The sequence below is a fragment of the Apis laboriosa genome, unplaced genomic scaffold (assembly GCF_014066325.1).
Source record: "Apis laboriosa isolate Shangri-la unplaced genomic scaffold, ASM1406632v1 scaffold69_cov144, whole genome shotgun sequence".
Taxonomy (NCBI): domain Eukaryota; kingdom Metazoa; phylum Arthropoda; class Insecta; order Hymenoptera; family Apidae; genus Apis; species Apis laboriosa.
In genome coordinates this window covers 1,244,669-1,265,665 of record NW_025224165.1, presented here as the reverse complement: position 1 = coordinate 1,265,665, position 20,997 = coordinate 1,244,669, and the positions used below count along the sequence as shown (strand labels likewise).

The 20,997-nt window shown below is 22.8% G+C and overlaps 2 protein-coding genes across 2 annotated transcripts in view; one reads left to right on the top strand and one right to left on the bottom strand.

The window, feature by feature from the left end:
- The first annotated feature begins 290 nt into the window (after positions 1–290).
- Positions 291–4,514, top strand: LOC122719069 (sorting nexin-4-like). Its single transcript, XM_043944601.1, has 10 exons — positions 291–418; positions 1,454–1,560; positions 1,692–1,908; positions 1,988–2,093; positions 2,172–2,281; positions 2,345–2,482; positions 2,639–2,849; positions 2,927–3,059; positions 4,094–4,208; positions 4,289–4,514. The coding sequence occupies exons 1-10, from the start codon at positions 341–343 to the stop codon at positions 4,337–4,339; spliced, it is 1,266 nt and encodes a 421-aa protein (XP_043800536.1). The 5' UTR covers positions 291–340; the 3' UTR covers positions 4,340–4,514.
- A 5,394-nt stretch (positions 4,515–9,908) lies between these two features.
- The window catches only part of LOC122719046 (insulin gene enhancer protein ISL-1), a 60,456-nt gene continuing 49,367 nt past the window's right edge, over positions 9,909–20,997 (bottom strand). The window contains exons 3-6 of the mRNA XM_043944571.1: positions 18,713–19,017; positions 12,006–12,307; positions 11,383–11,589; positions 9,909–10,294 (exon numbers count right to left, since the gene is read on the bottom strand). Coding sequence (XP_043800506.1) covers positions 10,061–10,294; positions 11,383–11,589; positions 12,006–12,307; positions 18,713–19,017 — 1,048 coding nt within the window. The 3' untranslated portion in view covers positions 9,909–10,060. The remainder of the gene's footprint in view (positions 10,295–11,382; positions 11,590–12,005; positions 12,308–18,712; positions 19,018–20,997) is intronic.

The following is a 20,997-nucleotide window of genomic DNA, read 5'->3' as shown; positions in this document are numbered from 1 at the left end:
TAATCAACTATACAGTTTGAAAGTTTATAATTTCTTAAAATTCCCTAGCATATAATCGAGAACTTTTAAAATATTATATTTTTTAGAATGTAATTATATTTTAAATGTATTTTTTGTATTAAATCAATAATTAAAACCGAGATGTTAATTAAATTAACATGAAACATATAAAAAAATTAATGATAGAATAATTTATCAAATATTTCAAAGGGAATTTAACTTGGTACAATGTACAACACTAGAATAAAGTGACACTGACAGTAATGGAGAAAGTGGACGTGATGTGAAAAGTCTCGAAGTTCCTTTGTCATTTCGTAGATTTTTAGGCCGGTACAGAATCATGGAAGAACTGTTTCAGAACGGAAATTATCAGAGGGAGACGAATGCGAATATAACTACTATGGAAACACAAAAGGAAGTAAGAATTCTTTGATTATTTGAGCATTTTAATTCATCCGCCAAATCAATACATCACTCGACGCTCATCGATCATGTTAAATGCATGTTCATTGAAACAGTTTTCTATGCATTACAGTTATTATTATTTCTACGAATAATGAAATTATATTTATTTAAGTTAAAGAAGTGATGAATAATGATATTGAAAATTTATGTATTTATTTTACAAGAATCGAAATGGACGCAGTGATTCTCATGTTTTATTATTGTCAATTTAAATTTTTCATTTTTTGTTTGATACAATTATATATCCTTATTTTTAATAAATTACCTATATATTTATTGTCATTTAATTTTTTTTATCTTCAAGAGCATTGTGCAAAAGATATTAAATCTAGTACAAATTTTTCTATTTCAATCACTTATATATGATCAATATAAAATCAATCGTTCATATAAAAAATAAATAAATAAGAAAATTAGATATATCATTAAAATAGAAAATATTAATTTTTCTATTATATTTAAATTTTTTCTAATTTATTACCAAAATAGGTCATTATTGTATAATTGAGCATCATTACACAAGTGTTGTTAGCAGTATAATATTATATATGCATTTATAAAGAATTTCTAAATCTATAATATCTTAAAAGTGGTCGAATTTCAATATTATTATTGAAAATCATTTCAATAAATCATCAAGTAATTTCCTCTTAATATAATTTAATATAATTTAATATAATTTCCTCTTAATATAAATTGAAAATATTTTTACTTTTAATTTTCAAATTCAATAAATACAAAATCATTGTTATAATTCATTGTTATCATTGAATATAATTTAGTATTAATATATAATATGTAATCTTAAAATAATAATATACAAATAATATTAATATTACAAATAATATTAATATTAACTTTCTAATAATTATTTATTTATTTATTATAATAAATATTAAATTTATAAAATTATTAATTTCAAGTATTAAATGTATTTTTTATATTTTAATATTTAAATGTACTTTTTATTATTAATATCATATATTAGGATTCATTGCTTGATCACATGGAAATCTCAATAGTTGAAACTGAAAAACGAGCAAATGGAGCATTGAACTTAAGAGAGTTTTATACAGTCTACCTCATTGAGACTAAGTAAGTGAATATTCGTCTATCAATATTCTTTTTATATGATAAAAATAAAAATATTTTTAAATGAATTTAATTTTCATTTTTTATAAAAATTATTTTAACATGAATATATTAACATATATCATTACATATAGAGTTACAGATCCAGATTTTAAAGGTGCACTTACCAAAGTAAGTTCTCTCTGGCGTCGATATACAGAATTTGAACTGCTCCGAACTTATTTAGAAATTTCTTATCCATATATTGTACTGCCTCCATTACCAGAAAAAAAAGTTTTGTATGCATGGCAAAAGGTTACCACTGATACATTTGATCCAGATTTTGTTGATAGACGAAGAATTGGTCTTGAGGTATATCATTTGATATATATATATTTATTTATTTATTTTAAAATATATATTTAACAATTATGATAAATTTGTTTCTAAGAATTTTCTATTAAGAGTAGCAACACATCCTATATTGTCAGGTGATGAACATTTTATTGGATTTTTACAACAAAAGGATGGATGGAGGGAAAGTATTAAAGAGACTGGTAAATTATATATTCTGTCATAGAAATATCACTTAAACTATTTATATATATTGTTATAATTATTATGTTTTGTAATAGGTTATTTGCAATTAGTAGAATCAAAATTAAAAGCACTGAGTGTAGCAGTACGATTAAGGAAACCAGATAAAAGATTTGAAGCAATAAAAAATTATGGAATTGAACTTCAGGTATGTGTATTATTTGCAAATAATTAAAATGTACATCTTCGTATTATTTCTTCGTTATTTTAGAATAATTTATGTAACCTCCTTCGAGTACGTGCGCGTCTTGTAGAAAAACAACATAGTTTATACAAATTACATGCAAATTATGGTCGTGTATTTAGTGAATGGAGTGCCATAGAAAGAGAAATGGGTGATGGACTGCAGGTATTTAAAACTTAATATATATATTTTTTAACATTTTTTCTTAATAAGATTAAAATGATCAATTCTGTGAAAAAATTCTAAATAATATGACATAATTAAGATATATTATAAGCATATATATTGCAAAGCCCACTGCATTACAGCCTATTTTCTTAGAAATCGGGTCACTATTTGGATTCATTAGCAGCGACAATAGATACAACTCTTGAAGAAGAGGAATTAATAGCAGATCAATTGAAAGAATGGTTGTTTGGTGCTTCTGCATTACAAGCTGTTATCAAACGAAGAGAAGCTTTACAATTAGCCAAAGATGAAACTCATGATGTTCTAACTGCAGCATTTGAACAGAAAGAAAAAGTCATACAAGGTTTTAAATTATAAAAAGTATTGCTAATATTAAATGTAAATATACTTATTGTAATGTAATATACTTTATTATTATAGGTAAATCAGGTTTAATGTCAAGATTATTTGTATCTGTTGATACAGAAGAAGTTCGTGAATTAAAAATGTTACAATTAGAACAAAGGATTGCACAACATGAAGAAGCTGTTAAACGAGCAGATGAAGATTTAAAGTAATATATTTTGATTAAATATTATACATAACAAATAAATTGGTTGAACAGAAAAGTAAAATAAAAATTTATATTAATATTTTTCTTAAATGAAAAATACGAATGAAAAAATATTATATGATATAAATTTAGATGATCATTAAAATATTTCCTAATTAATTATAGTACATACATACATTTTTTATGTATATGAATATAAAAAATTATGAAATTATGAAAAATATAAAAGTAAAGCATTGCACTCTATAGTTCTTGTAATATTTTGACAATTTAATTGATTTTTTATCTTAAACTAAAATGTAAATATGAAATTTTTTTGTAATGTATTTATTACATTAGAATAGATTTTAGAGAATATAAGATATATGCAGGAAAATTTTCTTTTTTATTTTTTTTTTAAATCATTAGATTAAATAGTAATATTTGATTGAACATCAGATCATGAATCATTGTAGTAGATAATTGTTGTTGTAATAATTTATATATTTAAGATTATTATTTATAAAAAAATTTACCTATTTCTGGTTTTTTAACTTTAATATTTGCTATATTATATTTTTAATTATATGTGTTATTTTGTTATTTATACTTATTTTATATAGATTAATAGTTTCTAATTTAAAAAAATAAAAATTTTGCAATTTTAAATAATTTTAAATAAATATTCACTTTATTCTATAATTATAGCGAAAATAAAATTTTATTAGTTTAAAAATATTTTTCTTTCTAATAAATTTTTTTAATGCTAAATTTTAATTTCTGATATTTAAAAATTCATTTAAAACTTACAAAATAAATTAAAATTACTTTGGTTATTAATTTTTGCTTATTTCTTTTCTAAATAATATCATATGATTAAATTTATTAAAGAAATTGTATTGTTGTCAAAATATTATTGACATTATTAATATATTATATATTATTATATAATATTATATATATCATATATTATTAATATTATTGAAATTATATAAAATTTGATAAAATATTTTTATAAAAATATAATATTTTTTTTATATATATAATATTTCTAGATCTTTCTCTATTAAAGCAATGATGGATATAGAGAGATTTCAACATCAGAAAGTCGTAGATTTGAAAGAAATTCTGGCAGCTTACTGTATTTTACAATTTAAGCTTGCTAGAAAGGTAAAATTTTATCTTTTAGTATTTATTTCATTATATCTGTACTTTCGTACATAAATTGATATTGTTGTAAATAATTACAGGGATTGCAAGCTTGGCAGCATATCAAGAGTTGTCTGGAAAGTATGCCATAAAAATTTTTTCTTATTAAAAACTGACAGAACAATAATTGTTCCACATCTTTCGTACGATATACATTCCTATAATTATAAACTCATATTATACGCTTATTCTTACATCAATGTACAAGATTGTTTTTATTATTTAATGTTAGATTACGTAATATTAAATAATATATACGTATACATATATATATATATATATATATATATATATATACACACATACATATACAAACATATACAAACACAATTCATGTTGAATATATAGTTATATGAAACATTATTTAATATTTATATATATTTAGTATGTTCTTGTTGTAAGATTCAATTAATTAATTCATGAAAATGTTCTGACAATATTTAAGATCAGAAAACAAAATTTGTGTGGTTTATATGTAATATAAATCAGCAAGCAAAATTTTTCTAGAATGTTAATTATTAAAGTTAGAAATATTATTGCTGTAATTTTTTATTTATTGTTTTTTATCTGCTCAATAAATTTCAATTTCTTCATCATCGATTAAATTCTTTAATTGTATCTTACTTTTCAATGCAATTGTTGCATTTATTTTTTGTAATATTAGAAATCTTAATATTATTAATAATTGATAAAATTTAAGATTTAATTATTTAACTATTTTCTAATTTGTTTTATATATATATATATATATATAATTATGATTTTCTATGTATATATCTGGTTAAATATATAACTTGGTATAAACTTAAAATGTATATATATTAGTTTCTTTTATTTTTTATTAGAATATTTTTTAAATCATATATTTTACAATGTATGTAAAGTCATTGTCTATCATATCTTAAAATTTTTTGATAGCAATGACAATTTTTTGAATTCTTTATTTTATTTGATTTGAACATAAAATAGATATATATTTTTTTTTATAAATCTTTATTTTATTTCTTAAATTTTGTTTTGATGTAATTTCGGTATAGATATTATTTTTAAAAACATGTTTTATATATGTATACATATGTATATGTTAAATATATTTGTTTATTAATATTTTTTATAATTAATAATATAATTTAATTATATTATGTTATATTTTTTTCAATAAATATAAAATTTTAATATTTATATGAGTAATTAATATTATTTGTAATGAATAATTAATTTGAAAAAAATTTATTGAATATTTTTAAATTTAATTGTAAAAAAAGTTCAAAATCGTTTAAATAAAATATAGAACTATATTCTATGTTTCATTTAATTATTATAAAAAATTTTTCTAATGAAAATATTTATTGGTCTTATTATATAACTTATATATTAATATAATATATATAACTTATATATTTAAATATATATTATATAACTTGAACGTGTTGCATATCATAAAATTGAATATTATAAAATTCTTCTATTATGAATATTATGAAATTCTTTTATTATATCACCAAAAATATTAATTAAAAATTCGACTATAAAATTAAATTATAATTATTGATGTTGAAATGAAACTTAATAGTTATTAATGTTATTTTAATAATTATAAATTAATTTTTTTAATATACATATTAAAAAATTAGCATATTATTTTATTAATCAATGTACCAAGAAATTTTTATGAAATTCTAAGATCAGAAATGAATAAAAGGAAAAAATCAATTGCAATTCAATTACATTAAAAAATTCTGAATTATATGTATCAATATAAATCTATTTATATATATATTCTAGTATATATCTAATATATATCGAGTATCATAAATATATATTCTAGAAATTTATAAAACTTAATTAGAAATTTCTGAAAATAAATATGATTTAAAAACAATTTTTTCCTTTGTAAAAATTTTCGCTTTTATTAATGAGTTATTAATAAAAAACATTAACCAATCATAAACCAATCATATATCTGATGCGCAAGGATATGTTTTATTAACTTCGACATGTTTACTTTATTATTTATTCCAATTTTATATAACTATAGCAATTTTATATACTCTAGCATAGCTTAAAAACAATTCGATAATATTACATAAAGAATCATTCTATTTTGATATGCTAAGGATTAATATGATTATCATTATTATATATTATATAATATTCATTATTCAATTAAAATCAATTCTGGTAAACCAAACAAGAAAAGAAGTAATTAAAATAAATAAAAAAAAAAAAAACGAAGATGAGAAAAAATATTGAAAATATTTAGTAATAGGGTTTTGTTATAAATTAATAAACAAGTAGTTTAATTGGATAATTTATTATGTGCGCGCCGGTATAGAAATATTATACAAATTCGAAGACGATTCGAATAGATTACGAAAACGTTAGGTCTACGTTGTTCTCCCTTTTGAAATATACATTACAAAAGGAACAGTGGTAGAACGATTGTATACAAACATTTAAACAAATCATTCACTAAAACGAACCACTAATTAGCGACAACAAGGGTAGAAGCAGGAAGAAGGGAAGGATTAGTGAAGATATTTACAATTCAATGCGTTTCTGTATTCGCATGAAATTTCGCACACTTTGGTATTAATTGAATATACATACCTGTGTTTACAATATGATTTGTTCCAACATAATTCGGGAGATAATGTGCTATCATCAATATTATTTGTATTTTTTATGCTTTTTTAAATCCTTTATATGTGACTCGGCTATTCGTATATTCATTATGAATTAGCTGCGTCTGGTACATTGTGATTCGAAGTTCATACTGGACACAATTATATTTACAATATGAAATGATCGTTCACTTTCTTATTCACAACGATGCAATCAAGAACAGAGTTGGATATTTTTTTTATTTTTTATCTTATACGTAAAAGAACAAGTAATTTATATTTTTGACATAAGTATTAAAATTAATTTTAAATTTTATTATTGGAAATCTGATGTAATTGAAAATAATTAGTTAAAATAATTGATAAATAATATAATAATAATTAATGAATTATCAAGTTTAAGATAAATAAATCACATTATCTTTAAAATTATAAGAAATAGTAGAGAAGAAATTAAAGTTTAATCATCTTTATATTATATTTACATAAAGACGAATTCTTCCAGATAGTAATCTTTCATTAAGCATTTTCGTATATATATACGAAAAATAATTTTGAAAAATATAAACACATTTTATAAATCTTATTTAGATAATTAAAAAAATTTGCATTCAATCACATTCAGACTGTGTTTCATATGTTAATTGTTTTTTGCATTTAAAACATGCAAAATAAATTTCTTAGATTTATTTTATAGTTTTTTTTCACAATTTGTGATAATTTCAAATTTTTATAATAATGTTAATAAATATAATTAGAATTACTAGAATTATTAAAATATATATATATAATACAATTTTAAAATAAAAATTAGTAATTAAAAACAATATTTTTCAAATAAAAATATTTCATATCTTTTAACTGTTTTAATTCGAAGGAAATAAAGATTGCATTGTAAAAGAAAAAAATCAAAATAAATATTTTATTTATCATTATAAGTATTCATTTTTTGAAGTTTTTATTCTTTATTTATGCAGATTTATAAATCTGTTCAACTCTGTCGATGACTCTTATCGTTTTTTCTTTCTCTTGTCTTTTTCTAATAAAAACACTTCGGTCATTTGAACTGGCTGTAATAAAATCTAGAAAAAAAAATCATCAAAACTCCACAAATACAAAAATTGAATTATTATTTTCCAATGCAATTACTTCATTTCTCGCTGCAGAACAGAATTTCAGATATAATATTGATGAATTATGATCACATTAAATTAATTCGTCCAATGTCGAAATTAATATCTTTCGATGTTAACGTAACATCTTGACCTAAGAAAATTTTTTTATATTTATTGCACCCCTTCACCCATAAACAATGCACTGAAATTGCATTTCATAAATAATAAAAAAACGAATTAATTGTCTTTCTAATTTATTAAATAATTAAATAATTCTACACATCTAATAATAAGTAATATTTAATTTTCATATTCATATTGAAATTATTTATAATCACAATTTTATCAATTTACAATTCTAGTGCATAAGGGTGATTTAGAAACATTAATACAGTGGTAAATTAATTTGATATATCTATAATCAATTTACAACCTTAATTCATAATTTGTCCTTAATTTGTCACAATTATTCGATTACTCAGTTTGGCAAAGGATCGATTTATAGGGGTGTACTTCATTTAAAAATATTAGCGCGTTGTTTTATATAATTTTTTCGTTTTTTTTAAATATCATTATCGTTTGCAATAAATGAACAATTATTAACTCGACAAATTCAATTATCGATATTATTCATGAATCATTATACATATTCTACCTGAGATTTCTCGCAAACGGATCTACATTCATTATCGAATTTCTCTCATTCACGATAAAAATAATTGTAAAACATCGAGCACAAAATTTATGATCTGTAAAATAACGTATTAAATGATTATTTATTTTATTCATTCGTTCTGAAAAATAATCGAAATTTTTTAGATATTTTTTTTTCTTCCGATTATTCAATAATTTTCATTTTTTTATTATTTTAATGAATTTCAATCATTTTTAAACTTTTGTTATTTTAAGTTTATGTTTTTGCAAATTATATCATACTTATAATTTATTTATCTTTATCAAAAACATTAATGTCTTAACCCTTTTGCGCAAGAATTTTGATTTGTTTGTTTCATTAATTGAAAATAAATTAAATTAAATTATTATATTCTCATTTGATATTAGAATATTTATATAATTTCAAATTTCTATTTATACATTGATAAATTTTTATCAATATTCATATATTTATTTCAGTTAGATATTATTATGAAAATATAAAAAATTTTTAATACAGATTCAAATGTTATGATTAATAATACAATATTCATTTAATGGATCAATGATTTTCACATTTAATTTATTAAAAAAGTTATTAATCTATGTCTAAAATGTTTTAACATATTGCATAATAATTCACATTTTAAAAGAAAAAATTTCCTCTCGAGATATTCTGTTATTCATGATAAATCAAATAAAGAATTTTTTTATGAAAATTGAAAAAGAAAAATAAAATTTAGAAGTTTTTTTTAAGCAAATCAAATATTTTAAATACAAATGAAATTAGTTAATTTCAACTAGATACAAATAAATTATAAATAGGAAGTTATTTTTTATATAAAAATAATAACATACAGCAAATAATATAAAATTTTTTTTCATTTAAAAATTAATTTTCAAGAAAATTCATTATACAACTTCCTGATTATAGATCTTCAATTTCGGTTTTTTCAGAAACAAAAATTTAAACCATAAAATTTTATTCTATATTTTTTTCTTATTTTTATGTAATTTCCATATTTTGGATATCCATAATTTATTTATATTCAAAATTATTTAATTTCTCTTGTACTTGAAAAATTTTAAATTTAAAATTTAATTTACGAAAACAAAAACGAAAATTTAAATAAAAAAATATTATTCTTTCTTTTGATTTATTTATTTATTTATTTATTTTTTTTTTTTTACTATCTAATTATATAACGGATCATCATGTATAAAATATTTCAATGACTAAATTAAGCGCGAAGGGTTAAGATTTCTTTCAAAAATAATTTTTCAACCAAATTTTATGTTTCGTTTCCAGCCATTTACAATCACTCTATTTGTTCTCACAGACTACAATTCTCTTTAAGCACTTATTGAAAATGGACCACGAAGAAAGCGGACACTTTCGTTCTGGCCACACTGCACAACACTATGGACTTCCTGTATCATGATGAAGAGAGTCACTGTCACTTTCGAGATAAGTTACATAGCTATCTGTGCTGTCGGGATGTTGACTCATGTCTGGACCACCACCACTGGGATGATGTGGACCAGGGGGTGGTAGAGATCCACCTCCACCACCTCCACCATCATTCATTGGTCCACCGAGCATTCCCGGTGGAGGTAATTGTGGTGGTCCGCTGTGAAGATCATAACCATGCATCTGAAATTAAACATTAATATCATTTTTATAAATCATATATAGAAAATGGTAGGAAAATGAGATGAAGTGAAAAATATCAGACATTAAAATTTGATTTGTATATAGTAGTGAGAGTTAAGTTAATTCACTTTAAGTTAACTAAAACTCAAGTAAAATAAAAATTATGAACTTATACAACAGCTATTACCTTTCATTAATATTGTTTAATTTAAAGAATTTCCTTTTTATTTGATTTGCTTAAAATCGCATGCATAATTAAAAGTTATGTATTAGTAACTATAAAAAACCATAACAATTATATAAAATTTTACAATCTTGTTTTACTTATCAATTATTAAGTAAAAAGAAAAAAATGAAATATTAATTTTTAACAATAATATTGTATGTGATTATTTTATTGCAATTTTTTTTGTGATTATTTTATTGCAATATTTTAATCGAATAGAAGTTTCTTATTTTCATTTTATCTAAAAAATATTATATTATAATTTTAGAAGATTAATATGTATTTGAATATTTATATTATATTTTTATCTTTATATTATATTTTCTTTATTTTTTTATTATATTATCTTTATATTATCTTTTTTTTATCTTTATATTATATTTATGTCTTTGATTGTGATTTAATGACAAAAACATAGCGAATATTAAAAAAAAAATGCCGTTAGAAAAATTAGTAAAAAAAGTGAGAGTTTTAATTAACTTTAAGGAATATGCATCGTATACTATTATAAAACAAAAATGAAGTACAAAAAGTTAAAACAATTATGAGAAAGATAAAGAAACCCGTATTTTTTTAAGAATAGAAAGAAAGAAATATAATTTTCAGAAATTTTTACGTCATTTCATTTTATCAATTAAATTTATATTTCACATTCAAATTTTTTTTATAAAATTTTCCGTACTTATATGTATGCTCAAGATCTAAGATATTATATAAAATATATCTAATAATAATAATATTAACAATTTTTAATAGTAATATTAAAATATTTTTCTTCTCTAATTATAAAGTATTCAAATCAAGTATCCTATCCATTATTTCTAGCATTATATATATTATACTGAAAATTTTGATTAATTACCTGCGATACCAGATGATGGAAAGAAGGAGTGTTAGGATCTAGCCTGTCTAAATCAGTGTGCAGAGCGAAATCTGAAAGAGCTTTCCATGGTGGTTGATAAGCTTGCACTTCCAATGGCGTCATTCCTATAGAACTCTCGTGTCTTACAGGACTACTGGCCACCATAGGAATGCCATGCATTCCACCAAAGCCTAATTTACGGCCATCCTGCAACATAAAGTATCTTCGTTCGTTAAATTGTATCGTTCAAATGACAATTTTATGAAAATAATATAATGTAAATGATAATTTTTTTTTAGTTTTGTATCAGAAATCAATTCAAAATATAATAATTTCAATAATTTGCTATCCTATAATAAATCCTAAATATACATACATAATTAGAAATAATATATTTATCTATCTACTTAATGATATGAATACATGTACATAAATATTTATATTTATTTAAATGTAATATAATTACATTTCTGTTTCAATAAAAGTTCGCATTAATTTTATCAAAAATATTTAATTATTGGAATGATAAAAAATCTATCAATTTGATAGTTATAATGCTAAAAAAGATAAAATAAATGAAACAAAATATAATGAAAGTAAAATAGCAAAATTCGAATAGTCACCTTTTCTTGCATTTGTTGTTTCATGGCAATCGTTTTCTTTTTATCTTTGCACCGTTTGTTCTGGAACCATACTCTGATTACTCGTGGACTTAAACCTGTCATCTCGACTAATTGTTCTTTCATCAACGCATCCGGTCGCGGATTCGCGGCATAGCAAGTCCTCAAAGTATGAAGTTGTTTCTCATTTAGAACGGTGCGAACTCTGGTTGGTTTTCCGTCAGAACCGCCGCCGCTTTTATGGCTGCCCGATCCTCGAGTACTACCCATACCAGCTTTGTGAGATCCACTCTCAGATCCGGAGTCTGCAAACAAAGCAACGTCACGATTATTCATATCTTTTGTCCGTCCATTTTTTTAAAACTTTTAATTTCGATCCATTTTTTTCTTTTCGCTTTCTTTGATAACGTTAGTTAGATACTTCATTGCTTGAATACATATAATTTTTCATAAAAGTATTGTTAATGGATTAATGAAAGTAAGAATAAATCATTAAATAAATATTTAAAAATATAATAGCCTATTGTATAGAAATCTTGAATCAAAAATATTTATATGTAAAAATAATATATAATTAATATGTATTAAATTTTAACTTAAAACAATTTACAAAAGTATTTGTATTCAAAAAAAAGAATAAATAAAAATTGAATTTCCAATTATAGAAATAATTGAAATGATTATAATAAAAATGCAATAAAGTCTTGATTATTAGAACTTTTATTAATAAAATAATTAATTATTGAAATATCGATAATCGAATAATTAATAGAAAATTTAATTATCAAAAATTTAATTTTAATTGATGAAAGCTTTCATTATCTGCATAGTATTATTTCATTTCGAAAAGAAAAAAAGAATAATTTAAAAAAAAGAGAAATAAAATTGAATTAATTAATGATTATTGAATTTGTAAATCAACTATTTGTAATATAAAATAGAAAGAACAAGAAATTACAGAAAAATTACAATTCGGAAGAAATTGTTAATAAATATTTAGATATAATAGTATTTAAATGATTTTCAATAAAATTGTGTAAGATTATGAGAATAGAATAAATAATGAAGAAAATTATTAAAAGCTTTAATATTTATAATTATCTATAATATATTTTATAAGAAATAATATTAATGAAAAAAATAGGTAATTATTTGATTATTTTGACTATGTTTTGACATCGACAATTGAGATTCTATTGTAAAATAATATTATAAAATAATAAGAAAATATTTTTAGTTCAATTTAATTAAAATAATTACAATACAATAAAATGTTAATATATCTATTTGTAACGTTAATTTTAAAAATCAAAGAAACATAAAAGTTTGTAGAAAAATATCGATTGATTTAGTTTTATTAAATTATAAGCAAATTAATATTAAATGAAAGTTTATCTTCATTTATTTTCAATTTTTTGTAGTTTATCTTCATTTTATTTCATTTAAAAAAGTAATACAGTATAACTAAATACAGTATAACTTCGATTATAACAACTAAACAAATGTATTCGAATAAAAATAAAACAGATTTTTCTAAATTATTAAATTTTGTATATTCTAATTTAAATAATATAAACAAACTGATGTATATTTTTATCTCTATTGAAGAAAATTGGTAAATATTTAATTATTTTTTGCTAGCTTTAAAATTTTTCAAGAACTATTAATATCTGATAAATTAATATTATATTCTTTATATAATTTTATATAATCTTTATATAATTTTCTTTTGCTCGTTTTATACTTTTTATATCACTAATTGTAGATTTTTCAAATTCTTATGCTAAATTTATTTCATATTCGCTATTTTCCAATTTCTTAATAATATCTTAATAATATTATGTTTTGTTTTAACACTATCTGTTTCTGATATTATTAATATATATAAATTTGTGAACACTCTAAATGCAAAATATTATATTAAAATATTGTGAAAAAATTCGGTTTTGATAATTAGCTTCGATAATTACAATAGAAAAAATTATAATAGAAGTAAATGTAAACATAGCACAGACTATATATGGACAGTATGAAATGTACTGTTCGAATAATAGAACATTTCGATAATATAACGTTTGGATAAAAGAAAATTCGGAATCAAAGTTCTACTATACTATACTATTATTTTCGAATAAATTTTTGCTTCTAAAATCAATTCTCCAAAATTATCTTACAAATATATAAATACTCTATACATATAAATATATATTCAATATTGTTCATGTATTTATATTCCAAAAAAACTAACGAAAACTTTATATTATTTCTTAAATTACATATTAAAAATCATAAATTGAAAATCAAAAGGAAGAATTGAAGAAGTTAAAACACAAATGATTTGTTTTGCTTTCAGCAATTATTACCGATCTGATTGGCTTTGGAAAAAAGCCAACTTCTCGGGAAAGACCAGTGGAATTAAATGAGTAGAATGTAGAATAGAATAGTTCTGCTGTGACTATCTAACCGGTCCTGCGAAACGTTCTTTGCCAACTAATGGGAGATCCGGATAGTGGTACGACATGGCGGATGGAAAACGTGAAGACGAATGCCTGCTAACTATTCGAGAGGCCAGAGACAATATTGTCGATGGGCAAACTTGGAAGGCGATTCCGTGATTGGTACTAGGTTCAATAAGGAATATCGTGAAGGTCTTTGGAAACGTTTCAACGAGATCGAGCATGATTGAGAAAAGTTTAGAGTATTGACGCTATTCGGACGACGGAAGTTTACATAAAATTATATTTGAATACACTTGGATAAGATTACTATGATTTAGAATAATTGCTATAGAATTTAAATATATTTAGAAGATTGTAAAGATATTGAAATATTAATTTGAACAATTTCTTGATTTTTTTATCTTAATTAAAAGAAATTAAAAAAGAACTAATAAGAATATTTTATTATTAGAATAATTTTAGTGTTCTTTATATATTTTCTAATTTTAATATTCTTATGTATTGAAAATGCAACAATTCAGAATATTGTTAGTAATTTGGAATACAGAAATATCTAAACAACTATTATATTTTCTAATTTTTAACATTGTAAATAATAAAAATGAATGACCTAAAAATGAATTAATCAATAATATTTGCACAAAATTTGTAATTTCAATATTTTTAATTTAATCTGCAAAAAAATAAAATGTTAATTTTGGAAACTTTTTTAGCAAATATTCAATCATTGAAATCATAGNATATTATAATATAATTATAATAATATTATAATTTCATAATATAATATTGTGTTTTATATTTGATTAGATCGCACGAGAAAATAATTTTAATAAACATTTGTTTTTTATCACTATTCCAAATTACTTGCATCTTAATAAAATCTTTATTTTGTGTTATTTTTTAATTAAATCAAAGTTTCAGACTTATTCAAAGTTTGAAATATATATTAATTTCTTTATAATTTGTAATTTTATTTGTTTTATATTACAATATTATTATGTTTAAATTATGTAATATTTTATTTATTTCCAATTTGTAATAATTTTTTATGTATTTTAAACAAATTAGAATTTCCAAAAAATATTTCCAAATATGCTATATTTCTTTTTTATTAGAAAAAACGGAAGAAAGATATATTTAAATATATGTAGATATACAGAATATTAATATAATTATAAAGAGAATCGATTCTAAAGATAAAAAAAGATATAAAAAATATTGAGATTTATTTATTAAGTTATAAGTAATTTAAGTTATAATGTTAGATGAAGCGAGACGGAAATAGAGTAAGACCTTCACACGTTCTTGTCACATCCGCCGTCGCATTCTGTTCCCATCTCATTTCATGTACAAATTTAAATTATTTATAACTTAATAAATAAGCCTTAATCAATATTTTTATATAATAATTTTTATATTTGTGTCCTTTAAAATTGACTCCCTGAAAATATTTCTTGAATATATTAATATCTATATTTTATTACTTGATTTGATGATGCTATAATAATTCCTTTATATATATAGAAATAACATACATAGAAAAAGCATTACATAACATTATACGATACTAAAATTGTTTTAAAAAACGAAGGAATGTCAGAGAGATATCATCGAAGCGATAATAATAACGCTCGAATGTATACTTATTTAGCTTTCTTTTAGCTTTTAACTACATGTTCTATGCATTGAAAATTCACATCAACACCCCATATCCATGTTTTACACATTTTATCTCATCCATTATCATCGGATGAACAAATAGAAATTATCCGATGTTTATGTCGAATCTCTTTACAAACCAAAGAAAGATGTAAAATAAAAATGAAATGTTCGAGTTTTCAGGTTCAACTCCCTTATTAGTCGCATCGATCAGAACGAACTTCTCAAGAACGATTCCACTAAGAAGAATAAAAAAAAGAAGAAAAGAAGAAGAAGAAGAAGACGAAGAAAAAGAAAAAGAAAAAGAAGAAGGGGAATCTTTTGGACACTTTTTAGCCGACCAAACAGCGAAACCCATATGTAAACGGCTGGACGAGGAACGAGCGTCGAATTTCATTAACTCCCAATTAACGAGTAATAAGTAACTCGTGCCGCGATAAGGATCCAGTTTCCTTGGCGGTGTCCTTCGAAAGGATTTGGTAGTCGCACGAAATTGAATGTTTGCGGACGGTAAGACGAAAAGGCAATCGAGCAAACGAAATTCTGCGCCTATTTTTGTGTCCTAACCAAATAAGCGGTCACAAAGGAAGAACCGCACTCGAAAAAAAAGAGAGAGAAAAGAAGGAGGAGAAGAAAGAGAAAGAAAGTTAAAATTGTTTGAGAAAACTTATGGACGAGAAAGTATTAAAAGATGTCGTCAGCAAAAATAAAATCGTTCATTATTAATAAGCATTTTATGTCATTTATTGTTTAATTATTGGTCTTAAATCATGCGATTTAAAGAATAATGGCAACGTTTGTAATATAATTTGCGTAATGAAGGAATTTTCTACTTAAAACCTTCAAGCAAAAAAGATTTTTTGCTCATAAAAAAGAGACTGGTTAATTGAACTAGTTTTTGATAGCACAGAAAATTTCTATGTTTATTAATTTATTAACGTTTTTAAATTCATAAATTTTATCAAATTCATTACATTATGATATGAAATAATATTAAAAATGATATTTTATATGTATAATTATAATGTATAATCTATGATGTATAATTTCTTTTTTGTTGCTTTTTATACGTATTTTTTTCTTCTTTCGAGAAAATAATCCAAAATAAAAAAATTTAAGCAATATTTTCTCTTAGCGAAATAATCCGCAGCATTGCATATTTGTTATCATTTAAAGTACGAATAAAATATTTTTTCCTAAGCTATATTTATATATAAGTGATAAAAATATAATTTCATAAAAAACAATATTATTTTGTACATGTATCATTTTCAAAAATGATATAAAAATAAAATCGTTATGATATATAAGAAATGATACATATGATATATGAATTCGTACACATACTATCCATTAAATAAGTAAAAAGGAAGCGATTTCTGAACGGAGGTGAAAAAAAAAGTTGAATAAATGTCCATAAATAAAAAGAAGAAATGAAGGAGATCATGCGTAGTTATGTGCCACAGTAGTTGGCAGAGAGGTGCTACATTTGACACCTTGGCTCCTCTGTAAAGAGTTGTCGAACCACTGTCGTCACCGATGTGTAGCCCTATGGGTTTTATATATCAAGAAAAGATAATTTAGACGCAATGATTTCCACAAGGAAGCCAAGTGACAAACATCATAGAAAATATGCGGCTCGCGACGACCCTCCATCAAATTGTTTACGCGAGAATTAGGAAAGAACGTTTTAGCTTGGCCCTCTGTGTCCCATACTACACAATTTTCAATTATCATCGATTAGAATACTCGTCCAAATATAATTTATCGTCGGTCCATGTAAATAATGAATTAGTAATAGTAGACGTGACCGTATATAAATAATATATCACCCAAACTTTTGACATTCTCTATGCGATCCTTGTGATTTTCAAAACTTTTTCCAATATATTTCAACGATTTTGCTACTTGCTTAGAGATTGTAGAATTCGATGATATTTGTACATTAACCGGTCACAAATATTCAAAGAATTATGTTTTCTGTTACGCTTAATGTTTGTCAACTCATCGAGGTAACGCAATATAAATGATAGAATATGATTAAATTATTATCTACTCTCGCGAATCTTATTAAATATTTAATCCAATCAAACTAGACAGTGTATGCTCACATATTAGGACTAGCTCGAGAAACGCTAATCTTGTATAATCCTGACGTGTAGAAGGGAAATGGTCAAGCCTTTCGGGTCTTAAGGGCTTCAATTATCAACACCTAATTATGACTGGTGATCCTAATACAACACCATTATATCAGAACAGCCTTTGAGCTTCCCCTCGAGCGGACTCCCTTTAGCAAATTTGCTCTTTGTACTTTGATAGTCCATGTCCAGACAATGTAATCCTCAAATAAGTTAGTCATTTGCCAACGTGATAAAAGTCAGGATGCCGTCATTCTATCAAATTGTCATTTATGGAAATAGTCAAGTTAATCTGTTAATGTCATTTTTTCGTAGATAATGATAATAAGCAGACATATTTTATATTATATATATATATATATATATATATAGATTACACGAGAATATATAGGTAAATACTTTTATTATTATTTTTATGTCCATTTCTTTTATATAATTATAAAAATTTTTTTACCTGATATTGAACCATCGTTGGGATGCAGATGATGATTATTATTCATAAGGGATGCATTGTTGTTGTTTTCACTTCCAGGAACACCTCCAGGTCCAGAGCAGAGCTTTCCGCCTTCGAGAACGTCGTGGTCATGTCTGCAGAACAGGCCATCCTGTCTCAAGGCAAATTCATCGCCAGGCACTAACTGTCTCATGCAGGCTGAACATCGGAAGCACTTTATGTGATAAATCTTGCTCCTTGCCCTCATTACGTAGTCATCCTTGCTAAAGCACTCACTGCACTTGTCGCATTTTGTCCCGAACAATCTGAAATCAATTCTGTATATGTTAACGATTCTTTCACGATTTCAATTCTCATTTTATTCATATCTTTAGTATCGATCATAATTATGATCTAATTAAGTACAAATGATTAAAATTGTAGCAAGTATTTGTAATAAAATCAATTATTCAAACAAGAAATTCTTTTTTTTTGTTTATAAAAATAATAGTTATTGAAAATCTAAAAGAGTGAAACAGTGGAAGCTCTATATTTATTATTAATTTGTTCAATCCAAAATGAATATAAAATCAATTTTTATGATAAGAATTAATAAAAAAAAATTAATACAAAAAGAAATAATTAGTTCTCAGTCTCAGAACTGAAGTATAAAGTATGAAGTAAAGTATAAATAAAAAATTTAAGAAATTTAACTTTTATTGAAAAGTAATTGTAGAAAATAAATCGTGGAATAAATAAAAAATTTTGAGCAAATATTGGGTTTTTAAACCATTTTTAAATATTCTTATATTTTCTTATATGCAAAATTATTTTCTATATGAATATTGGATTTGACGAATAAAAATTTAATTCTAGAACATTGGTTTTTCAATAAATAATATTTATCATAACAACTATTACATAAAAGATACTAAGATATTAAATTTTAAATTATAAATTTAAATTATAAATTTTATTGTTTTATAGTTTATAATTATTTTATCACAATATACTAATACACTTATATAATTTTACGCTATGATAATAATTCGAATATAATTTTAGTGAATCATTATTAATATTTTTGCAATGCAAATAGTATTGTAAAAACTAATATTTCAAATAATAACTCTAATAAATCACATAATTTATTCTTACTCATATCGAACATCTAAAATTCCACAAAATATAAAAATAGAAATTATCGCTTTTCTTAGACAAATTTACCGTTAAATTTATTAATTGTTTCAATTTACATTGATTTTCGAACATATGTTTCCGCGAAATTTCATTTGGATATTGAATCGAATAATTAATTATTGGTTTTTAAGCTAATTGCCTGCAGTACTTCGTTCAGTTCTTTCAAACTAAATTGTATTTATTAGCTCCCTAATTGTATTTATTAGGAGCTTCTTGAATTATTGAGTTTTATTAATAAAAAGCTTCATGGAATATATAATTCTATTCTAGTGCAATCAATTAATTATCTATTACTCGAGTAATTAATTATAAACAATGTAGTTTCATCGATAACTATATCATTTTGCTCGAGAAAATCCATAGAATCATTTTAAGAGCAAATATTTCTATTATAATTATATATATTATTATAAAACACAAAATACTTCCAAAATATATATTGAAAATTATAAAATCAGATAAATATTAAACAGTGATAATTGATTGTATTATATATAATATAACAGGTATTACAAATTTGATATTCAAAATAGCCATATTATATAAATAAAAAATATATAGATAATTATTTTATAAATATTTTATAAATCATAGAGCTCAGGAAAATTAAGAAAACTATTAAAATTAGTAATATTATTCCATTTAATTTCAATAGTTCGATTAAAATTGTTTACATTTTATCACTTCCGTAAAATAAAATAAAATAAAAATAAAATAATATAAAATGATCGATAGAAATTTTTTACTTCATTTCAAAATAAATCATAATTACAAAAAATTTTTTTATCACGTAATTCTAAGTTCTGTTCCATTGGTCGATAACCAAATTTATTCAAGAATAGGAAGCATTGAAGAACACCCAGAAGGAAACGTTTTACCCCACGGTTGTTTCGACTTTTCGTACGAGGCGACAGAAACAACAAACAGACGTCATCGGTGTCTCTCAGGGCTGGCAAATCCATGTCGACCGGATATGCCAGTCTTCTTCTTCGTTTCGGACGCATTTCAATGTTCGATGGATCAATGCAAATAAACTGCCTGTCCCCGAACCCAAAAATATTTGCCACAACTTTGCAGGGGGAAATTGTATCGATCGAAGAGTTTTA